At 44.5% G+C, this 11,418-nt stretch overlaps 1 protein-coding gene across 3 annotated transcripts in view; it reads right to left on the bottom strand.

The window, feature by feature from the left end:
* Positions 1-11,134, bottom strand: part of LOC121554160 (AP-1 complex subunit sigma-1A) — a 17,290-nt gene extending 6,156 nt beyond the window's left edge. Inside the window, exons 1-3 of one of the 3 annotated variants that reach the window (XM_041867626.2) lie at positions 10,954-11,132; positions 10,161-10,197; positions 3,367-3,545 (exon numbers count right to left, since the gene is read on the bottom strand). In XM_041867626.2, coding sequence (XP_041723560.1) covers positions 3,367-3,545 — 179 coding nt within the window. In that variant the 5' untranslated portion in view covers positions 10,161-10,197; positions 10,954-11,132. Of the gene's footprint in view, positions 1-3,366; positions 3,546-10,160; positions 10,198-10,953 lie in introns of all 3 variants that reach the window. The other 2 variants (XM_041867624.2, XM_041867623.2) reach the window with 2 other exon arrangements.
* Positions 11,135-11,418: the final 284 nt, after the last annotated feature.

Raw genomic sequence — 11,418 nt, 5'->3', positions numbered from 1 at the left:
TACATGTGGGTAGAGTTAAAGTGACTATGCATAAATAATTAACAGAGTAGCAGCAGCATAAAAAGATGGGGTGGGGGTGGGGGGGCAGTGCAAATAGTCCGGGTAGCCATGATTAGCTGTTCAGGAGTCTTATGGCTTGGGGGTAGAAGCTGTTGAGAAGTCTTTTGGACCTAGACTTGGCACTCCGGTACCGCTTGCCGTGCGGTACCAGAGAGAACAGTCTATGACAATTTTGAGGGCCTTCCTCTGACACCGCCTGGTATAGAGGTCCTGGATGGCAGGAAGCTTGGCCCCAGTGATGTACTGGGCCGTACGCACTACCCTCTGTAGTGCCTTGCGGTCGGAGGCCGAGCAGTTGCCATACCAGGCGGTGATGCAACCAGTCAGGATGCTCTCGATGGTGCAGCTGTAGAATTTTTTGAGGATCTGAGGACCCATGCCAAATCTTTTCAGTCTCCTGAGGGGGAATAGGCTTTGTCGTGCCCTCTTCACGACTGTCTTGGTGTGTTTGGACCATGATAGTTTGTTGGTGATGTGGACACCAAGGAACTTGAAGCTCTCAACCTGTTCCACTACAGCTCCGTCGATGAGAATGGGGGCGTGCTCAGTCCTCTTTTTTTTTTTCCTGTAGTCCACAATCATCTCATTTGTCTTGGTCATGTTGAGGGAGAGGTTGTTATCCTGGCACCACACGGCCAGGTCTCTGACCTCCTCCCTATAGGCTGTCTCATCGTTGTCGGTGATCAGGCCTACCACTGCTGTGTCGTCGGCAAACTTAATGATGGTGTTGGAGTCGTGCCTGGCCATGCAGTCATGGGTGAACAGGGAGTACAAGAGGGGGCTGAGCACACACCCCTGAGGGGCCCCCGTGTTGAGGATCAGTGTGGCATATGTGATGTTACCTACCCTTACCACCTGGGGGCGGCCCGTCAGGAAGTCCAGGATCCAGTTGCAGAGGGAGGTGTTTAGTCCCAGGATCCTTAGCTTAGTGATGAGCTTTGAGGGCACTATGGTGTTGAACGCTGAGCTGTAGTCAATGAATAGCATTCTCACGTTGGTGTTCCTCTTGTCCAGGTGGGAAAGGGCAGTGTAGAGTGCAATAGAGACTGCATCATCTGTGCATCTGTTGGGGCAGCATGCAAATTGGAGTGGGTCTAGGGTTTCTGGGATAATGGTGTTGATGTGAGCCATGACCAGCCTTTCAAAGCACTTCATGGCTACAGACGTCAGTGCTACGGGTCGGTAGTCATTTAGGCAGGTTATATTAGATGCTTGTACAGAGTCACTGAGGTGCAAAGCCTCACACAATAAGGATACTGACGGCCGAGAGGTACTTAGCACCTCTTCCCAGTGTCGGCAGTAAAAATGTTGTGGTTCACACAGATCATCCACCGTCTGCCTAGATAGCGTTGCTTTCTTAAGCTATGTTTAGCTTGTGCCTGCTTCTAAATATGTAGATAGCTAATGTTGGCTAACTAGCAAGCTGTGCTAATGTTGCTAGCTAGCTATAATTTGTAGTAAGCCCTTGTTGATACTAGCCTGATGGCCACAACTGGATAACTAGCAACATTATAATTAAATCACAATGGACTTGTTTTCGCAAGTGCACACTATCAAAACTAACAAAACAATTATTTAAGCGCAAAACTCCTTAGCTAGATGTAAAAGATGTAAAGACGCTCTAGAAAAATACATAATATTACGCAGCTTAATTGTTTTAGTTAGTCCGGGCTCTCCAATTGGCTCAGGCAAGTTGTCGGCCACTGTTCCAGTAAAAGAAGGAACGGCCTACTACTATTATAGTACCTATCAGCCGTCAGTTCTCTCTGTGTGTCTAACCTCTAAGCTACTATGGGATGCTATGGGCAGCTTTTACCAAGAGTGCTGTGTGTGGATGCCTTCTGCATGAGTTATAACAGTGAATCACTGAGCATCCGTTGTTCTGGAACACACTGTTAAGTGTAAACGCTGTCTGCCGTGAGACATCAGTGTCTGGAGAAAACAATAGAAACGCCTCAAAAGACAGGCTGGAGCCTGGGTGGCATTCACTGTGATCACACACACACACACACACAGTAATATCACGAGGTGACAGTCCGTCTCTTAAAATCCCCCCTGGAACCACATTTGAAGGACAATTATTACCAGTAAAGTGGGGCGATGTTTTGATGGGGGGGAATGATTAGAGTGTAACACCAAACACTGAGTCACTGGCTGACTGACTCATCATTCCAACCATGACAACTCATTTTCAGAGGAGACAGTTGGCATTTCAGAAGCTCATTCCACACCCCCAGAGTGAGTGAGTACGCACAATTTCAGATACTAATGTATGTGTAGCTCACAGACAGTAGCCTATACTTAATCAATAAGGCCCTTAGCCGTGGTGTATTGGCCATATACCACAAACCCCCGAGGTGCCTTATTGCTATTATAAACTGGTTACCAATGTAATTAGAGCAGAAAAACTAAATGTTTTGTCATACCCGTGGTATACCACGGCCTTCTGCCAAATCAGAATTCAGGGCTCAAACCACCCAGTTTATGAAAACATTTGCAGCACATGTTCAAGTGTGTGTGAACAGCGCATGTAGCGGCTACATGCTGTTTCACACAACCATGAAAACGTAGGTATACAATAAACAGCCTATCCTTTTAGGGACCTGTAGGGTGTAGTACTGTACGTGTAGGAGTTGAGTATGTCATGAATATTGTGAACTTGTAAATGTATATCTACCGTGTGTGTACAGAGAGAGACACAGAGAGAGAGGCATACAGAGAGAGACAGAGACAGAGAGAGAGAGAGAGACAGAGACATACAGAGAGAGACAGAGAGACACAGAGACATACAGAGAGAGACAGAGACAGAGACATACAGAGAGAGAGAGAGAGAGAGAGAGAGAGAGAGAGAGAGACAGAGACAGAGACATACAGAGAGAGAGAGAGAGAGAGAGAGAGAGAGACAGAGACATACAGAGAGAGACAGAGACAGAGAGAGAGAGACAGAGAGACAGAGAGAGACAGAGACATACAGAGAGAGAGACAGAGAGAGAGAGACAGACAGACATACAGAGAGAGAGAGAGAGAGAGAGAGCGAGAGAGAGAGACAGAGAGAGACATACAGAGAGACATACAGAGAGAGACATACAGAGAGAGAGAGAGAGAGAGAGAGAGAGAGAGAGAGAGAGACAGAGAGAGAGAGAGAGACATACAGAGAGAGACAGAGAGAGAGAGAGAGAGAGAGAGAGAGAGAGAGAGAGAGAGAGAGAGAGAGAGAGAGAGAGAGAGAGAGAGAGAGAGAGAGAGAGAGACAGAGAGAGAGAGACAGAGAGAGAGAGACAGAGACAGAGAGATATATTCCAGTACCTCTTGTAGACGATCTTGAGGTCCCTCCACTCCAGGAAGCTGCTCATCTTGGGTTTGCGGGCCAGCACCACCTGCATCAGTTCCCTGACCATCTTCTTCTTGTCCCTCTCGGCCGTGGCCGTGTACCACTTCTGGAGACGCAGCTTCCCCTGCCGACTGAACAGCAGCATGAAACGCATCTATACATAAGGAGGAGATAGCAAGACATTTTAATATATTTTGAGTCCAAGACTAGGTTTAATCTGTATCCGGGAAACCAGGGAGTATAGAGGAGGACACGAGGGGTATGATAGATAGAAGAGAGATCTAGGCATAACACTAGACAGATAAATATTCAGTTGTTGTACCAATCCTGGACACACCACACCACACACAGTGAGTCTGATACATTAACAACCTGCACTGGGATGATGGGAGAGAGAGGAGGGAGGGAGGGAGGGAGAGAGAGGTGGGAGGGAGGGAGAGAGGAAGGTAGACAGAGAGCGGAGGGAGGGAGCGAGAGGAGGGAGGGAGAGTAGGGAGGGAGGGAGAGAGAGAAAAACAGACAGAGAGCTCTTCCCTCATGACTCTCAAGTGCATTATCTTTTCACAATTTATCACAAATGTGTACATTAGTCTACTGTATGCCCACAGTGTTAATACTGAGGAGGAACAACTGTACAGTAGCATAGCTTCCTATAGAACACTGGAACCCCCTGGCACCACGTGGTCTGGTGTAGCGTCAATCTCCTAGAGACTAATGCCTGGCCACTAATGTAGCACAAACACACAGAATATAACACACTGTAACCGTTTTGCCTTGAGGTTATTGTTTGTTAGGGGTGTCAGGTAGGTTGTGCCTACCAGAGAAAATATTGATTTCTCCTTTTTGTTTGAGTCCCGTCCGGTCCGTCAAGTCTACACCAATACAAAGCACTCATGTAAAAGTCAGTATGGAAATACACTTTTCATAAACCCTTAAAACATGGGAAATAACTTCAAAACCACTGTTCTTTTGCGTTTCTTGTATTATCACAATAATCACACAATCAATAAGTCACAAAACAATAACATCCTTGGTTCACTGGTAAATGTCCCGTACCTCGGGCCTAAAAAGTGTCCAGCCTGGTAAATGTCCCGTACCTCGGGCCTAAAAAGTGTCCAGCCTGGTAAATGTCCCGTACCTCTGGCCTAAAAAGTGTCCAGCCTGGTAAATGTCCCGTACCTCAGGCATAAAAAGTGTCCAGCCTGGTAAATGTCCCGCACTCGGCCTAAAAAGTGTCCAGCCTGGTAAATGTCCCATACCTCGGGCCTAAAAGTGTCCAGCCTGGTAAATGTCCCGTACCTCGGGCCTAAAAAGTGTCCAGCCTGGTAAATGTCCCGCACTGGCCTAAAAGTGTCCAGCCTGGTAAATGTCCCGTACCTCGGGCATAAAAAGTGTCCAGCCTGGTAAATGTCCCGTACCTCAGGCATAAAAAGTGTCCAGCCTGGTAAATGTCCCGTACCTCGGGCCTAAAAAGTGTCCAGCCTGGTAAATGTCCCGTACCTCGGGCATAAAAAGTGTCCAGCCTGGTAAATGTCCCGTACCTCAGGCATAAAAAGTGTCCAGGCTGGTAAATGAGTGCAGTGAACTCAAGTGACCTTAGTCACGCAATGTTTATCCATTCATAAAATGTAGCGTAAACCCAGTCTCAATCTACCACACAACCATAAAGACTATCAGAAATCTCAGTAGTCTTCAACTACAATTGAACACATAAATCAACACTGTATAAAATCGCCCCAAAACAAATGAAATACCGTATGCAAAAAAAGTGATAGTCAGTCAGTCAGACAATCCAATCCGCCAACAGATCTCCAGCGGAGAAAGTCCAACAATAGACATAAGTAGATCCGATACTGGTTGATCCTGCGCCACGGCTTCAGTACACACTTTTAAATACAACAAAACTGGGTATGAACGAGTTTCCAAGCTGAGGGTTGAACAGCTGATGCTGGCTATTTAATAGGGAATTAAAGGGGAAGCGCCCCATCGGTAGGAGAAGCACTGAGACGGTTCAGACAAATTCAGGGCCGTCACAACATACACACTCAAACGATCAGACATTCGCACGCTCTCTGTATGCGCACACAACAAGACTATTAACCCCAGTAGCATATGGCCCAACTCTCACCAACAGTTCTCCCCATTAACACTGTCCCGGATCTCGTTCTCAACTCTGTAATATAGCCTGCCCACAACATCATATGTGAAAGTCACCTTTTAAAATTAATCTATAATTTATATGCGTAGTGTGTACTGCATGTGTGTGTGTGAGTGAAAGAGAGAGAGAGTGAGAAAACAAGAAAGAAAGTACAGTGAAGATGTGAGAACTAAGGAGTGTGTGTTCTCAGAGACACTACAGAGAGCGAGAGAGGCATGTGATGTGGGAGAGTAAGGTAAAAGAGGCCATTTTGTGCACAATAATATAATTCCTTTTGGGAGTATTCTTAGTCTCATCTGTGTCAGATCCTACAATGAGATGTGATGTAGCAGCAGCAGTCATAAGACTTAGTCAAAGGACCCACAGTATTGTAGCCTGGGCCCAGATCTCTTTGTGCCGTCTTGCCAACTCCTATGGTTATTGTCACGTTTGGCATGACAATGACCACAAACGAGTTGGCAAGACAGCACAAACAGATCGGGGACCAGGCTAACATTATTCAATTTAGCCAACAGAATGGACAGAGCTCTTCTGTGTACAATATGTCTACATACAGTGGGGAAAAAAAGTATTTAGTCAGCCACCAATTGTGCAAGTTCTCCCACTTAAAAAGATGAGAGAGGCCTGTAATTTTCATCATAGGTACACGTCAACTATGACAGACAAATTGAGGAAAAAAAATCCAGAAAATCACATTGTAGGATTTTTAATGAATTTATTTGCAAATTATGGTGGAAAATAAGTATTTGGTCACCTACAAACAAGCAAGATTTCTCGCTCTCACAGACCTGTAACTTCTTCTTTAAGAGGCTCCTCTGTCCTCCACTCGTTACCTGTATTAATGGCACCTGTTTGACTTGTTATCAGTATAAAAGACACCTGTCCACAACCTCAAACAGTCACACTCCAAACTCCACTATGGCCAAGACCAAAGAGCTGTCAAAGGACACCAGAAACAAAATTGTAGACTTGCACCAGGCTGGGAAGACTGATTCTGCAATAGGTAAGCAGCTTGGTTTGAAGAAATCAACTGTGGGAGCAATTATTAGGAAATGGAAGACATACAAGACCACTGATAATCTCCCTCGATCTGGGGCTCCACGCAAGATCTCACCCCGTGGGAGTCAAAATGATCACAAGAACGGTGAGCAAAAATCCCAGAACCACACGGGGGAACCTAGTGAATGACCTGCAGAGAGCTGGGACCAAAGTAACAAAGCCTACCATCAGTAACACACTACGCCGCCAGGGACTCAAATCCTGCAGTGCCAGACGTGTCCCCCTGCTTAACCCAGTACATATCCAGGCCCGTCTGAAGTTTGCTAGAGTGCATTTGGATGATCCAGAAGAGGATTGGGAGAATGTCATATGGTCAGATGAAACCAAAATATAACTTTTTGGTAAAAACTCAACTCGTCGTGTTTGGAGGACAAAGAATGCTGAGTTGCATCCAAAGAACACCATACCTACTGTGAAGCATGGGGGTGGAAACATCATGCTTTGGGGCTGTTTTTCTGCAAAGGGACCAGGACGACTGATCCGTGTAAAGGAAAGAATGAATGGGGCCATGTATCGTGAGATTTTGAGTGAAAACCTCCTTCCATCAGCAAGGGCATTGAAGATGAAACGTGGCTGGGTCTTTCAGCATGACAATGATCCCAAACACACCGCCCGGGCAACGAAGGAGTGGCTTCGTAAGAAGCATTTCAAGGTCCTGGAGTGGCCTAGCCAGTCTCCAGATCTCAACCCCATAGAAAATCTTTGGAGGGAGTTGAAAGTCCGTGTTGCCCAGCGACAGCCCCAAAACATCACTGCTCTAGAGGAGATCTGCATGGAGGAATGGGCCAAAATACCAGCAACAGTGTGTGAAAACCTTGTGACGACTTACAGAAAACGTTTGACCTGTGTCATTGCCAACAAAAGGGTATATAACAAAGTATTGAGAAACGTTTGTTATTGACCAAATACTTAATTTCCACCATAATTTGCAAATAAATTCATAAAAAATCCTACAATGTGATTTTCTGGAATTTTTTTCCTCATTTTGTCTGTCATAGTTGACGTGTACCTATTATGAAAATTACAGGCCTCTCTCATCTTTTTAAGTGGGAGAACTTGCACAATTGGTGGCTGACTAAATACTTTTTTTCCCCACTGTAACATTAGAACAACTCAGAGACCCATCATTCTTCAAGAAGCAATGACCAGCCAACCATATAAATATTTGTTAGTTTAGTAATCAAATATTGACAGCAACTGTAAGGTATCATTCAAAGTTAGACTGAGGCTACAGCAAACACAATATTAGACTGAAAGCTACACAGAGAACATTAGCAGTTAGCTAGTCTCCTCTCCTCTGTAACTATTCCCCATTGCTGTAAATGTTCTCAGTCAACTTACAGTGAGGGAAAAAAGTATTTGATCCCCTGCTGATTTTGTACGTTTGCCCACTGACAAAGACATGATCAGTCTATAATTTTAATGGTAGGTTTATTTGAACAGTGAGAGACAGAATAACAACAAAAAAATCCAGAAAAACGCATGTCAAAAATGTTATAAATTGATTTGCATTTTAATGAGGGAAATAAGTATTTGACCCCTCTGCAAAACATGACTTAGTACTTGGTGGCAAAACCCTTGTTGGCAATAACAGAGGTCAGACGTTTCTTGTAGTTGGCCACCAGGTTTGCACACATCTCAGGAGGGATTTTGTCACACTCCTCTTTGCAGATCTTTTCCAAGTCATTAAGGTTTCGAGCCTGACGTTTGGCAACTCGAACCTTCAGCTCCCTCCACAGATTTTCTATGGGATTAAGGTCTGGAGACTGGCTAGGCCACTCCAGGACCTTAATGTGCTTCTTCTTGAGCCGCTCCTTTGTTTCCTTGGCCGTGTGTTTTGGGTCATTGTCATGCTGGAATACCCATCCACGACCCATTTTCAATGCCCAGGCTGAGGGAAGGAGGTTCTCACCCAAGATTTGACGGTACATGGCCCCGTCCATCGTCCCTTTGATGCGGTGAAGTTGTCCTGTCCCCTTAGCAGAAAAACACCCCCAAAGCATAATGTTTCCACCTCCATGTTTGACGGTGGGGATGGTGTTCTTGGGGTCATAGGCAACATTCCTCCTCCTCCAAACACGGCGAGTTGAGTTGATGGCAAAGAGCTCGATTTTGGTCTCATCTGACCACAACACTTTCACCCAGTTCTCCTCTGAATCATTCAGATGTTCATTGGCAAACTTGAGACGGGCATGTATACAGTATGTGCTTTCTTGAGCAGGGGGACCTTGCGGGCGCTGCAGGATTTCAGTCCTTCAATTCGTAGTGTGTTACCAATTGTTTACTTGGTGACTATGGTCTCAGCTGCCTTGAGATCATTGACAAGATCCTCCTGTGTAGTTCTGGGCTGATTCCTCACCGTTCTCATGATCATTGCAACTCCACGATGTGAGATCTTGTATGGAGCCCCAGGTCGAGGGAGATTGACAGTTATTTTGTGTTTCTTCCATTTGCGAATAATCGCACCAACTGTTGTCACCTTCTCATCAAGCTGCTTGGCGATGGTCTTGTAGCCCATTCCAGCCTTGTGTAGGTCTACAATCTTGTCCCTGACATCCTTGGAGAGCTCTTTGGTCTTGGCCATGGTGGAGAGTTTGAAATCTGATTGATTGCTTCTGTGGACAGGTGTCTTTTATACAGGTAACAAGCTGAGATTAGGAGCACTCCCTTTAAGAGTGTGCTTCTAATCTCAGCTTGTTACCTGTATAAAAGACACCTGGGAGCCAGAAATCTTTCTGATTGAGAGAGGGTAAAATACTTATTTCCCTCATTAAAATGCAAATCAATTTATAACATTTTTGACATGCGTTTTTCTGGATTTTTTTGTTGTTATTCTGTATCTCACTGTTCAAATAAACCTACCATTAAAATGATAGACTGATCATGTCTTTGTCAGTGGGCAAATGTACAAAATCAGCAGGGGATCAAATACTTTTTTCCCTCACTGTACCTGGTAAACAAATGGCCTGAGTGCCAGTCTGTTTGTGCTATCATTGTCGTGACAAACAAGGAGTTGGCATGATAGCATAAACAGACTGCCACTTCGGCTAGTTAGCTAGTTAGTTGGTTACCACGAAACACAGATGCAAAACTGAGCTACACATTATGTTAGGGACGATAGGTTATATACTATTGGTTAAATACACAGAACTAGACAAACCGTACAAACTAGAGCTGGGTGATAGACAAAAATCCACTATAAATTAAATTAATTATCACGATAACGATAATTTGAACATTAAGTTTATAACAATGTGCAACAGTCATTTTTTTAATATTAAATGTTAAAACTGCTACTGTTCTAGCAATCAATTGTCCCATTAACAATAACCCATATTAGCAAACTTATTTCATTTCAAACGTCACATTTCTCTAGTAGGGCGGTGAAGGTTATTTATCATAATGAACGATATCAGCAAAATGTCCAAGATAAGTGATCGGTTTGGTCGGTGTCGATCATTTTCGGTTTATCGTCCCAGCTCTAGAACAAACTACTCACACCAATCAATAACACACAGTCTACTTGTGCTATGCTAGATCCACTTTACTTACAGTCGAACCCGCTCAGTGTTTTCTCTCTAGTATGAATCTGACAGAGAGAAGAGACACTATGAAGGGGTGTTATGTCCTGTAGTAGGATACTGGTGACAAGGAGACAGCATTTCCAGTTTGTATTGGTGTACTGATAAAGGGAGTGTTTACCAAGTTGACAAAGGTGGAAATGGTCTAATAGTCAACAGTTCATCATTCTGTCCACACTAGTACAATAAAAGGTATCAGGGCAGCAATACAATAGGTAGTTGGCCTAACTGACTGACAAGCAGGTCCGCCACAGAGAAAGGGGTGTCTGAATAGTTAGCTGCACATTTAATCAATACACATTGTTCATTTGTATCAACGCAGGGTCAGGGTTGGGGGTCACAGAGTATCTGCAACGTGTAGCCAATCAACAACTGACCTAACAAGCTAGTTAGATTTTTGTCTAATCCAATGACTGTATGGTCTAATCACTATAGTATTTGGCTAAGCAAATATCAAAAGGTTAGTTTTAAGCTTCGAAGGTAACTTGCTAACTAATGAGCGTACCATACTGTACATCTTGCTGGCGAAGTTAGAATTGATATTAGACACAATTCGAATGTGCGGCCTGTATATCAGCAAGCAAGCTACCTGTATGTTAGCATTAACCACTTTCCCTTACTAGCTAGGTAACACAGTTGGCCAACCGGCTTGCCCTTTATTCTGCTTCCTGGAAACCATCCACTTTGCTAGCTAATGTGAGCTAGCCAGTTCGCTTTAGCTATTCAACTCTTTTTATGGCAATATTATCGCCAACAGTACTTACCATTTTATCGGCTTCTCGACGCAAATATTAACTCGTGTCTTCTTAGATTAATTACTTGATTTGGTTTTAAACGCAGCAAGCGTCAACATTCCATGTCTGTTTTAGCAGAATACTACCGCTAGAGAGAGCAACCCATTCGGCCAGTCAACTAGCTAGTAGCAGGAAAGAATCCGGTGACAGACGTCAGCTCAGTGAACATGCGCATTGCGCATTTCGAGGCAACCGTTTTGTTGCCATGCCAGCCAAGCCAACTCGCTAGAGCTAGGCCTATTTCAAACTATTACATTAGTAAAACTAAACGTAGACATAAAGTGCTTTCATTTGCGTTCATGAGTAGCCTAAATTTTGTTATAAATCTGATTTGATGTGCACGAGGATGGGGGGCATGCGATGTGGAGAGTGTCTCTCACACCAGTACACTATTTTCGGGTGGTGTTGCCATGACAAACAAAACGGTCGATGATG

This window comes from Coregonus clupeaformis, chromosome 39 (assembly GCF_020615455.1).
Source record: "Coregonus clupeaformis isolate EN_2021a chromosome 39, ASM2061545v1, whole genome shotgun sequence".
Taxonomy (NCBI): Eukaryota; Metazoa; Chordata; class Actinopteri; order Salmoniformes; family Salmonidae; genus Coregonus; species Coregonus clupeaformis.
The sequence above is the reverse complement of the archived record's forward strand: the minus strand, read 5'-3'. Positions and strand labels throughout refer to the sequence as shown.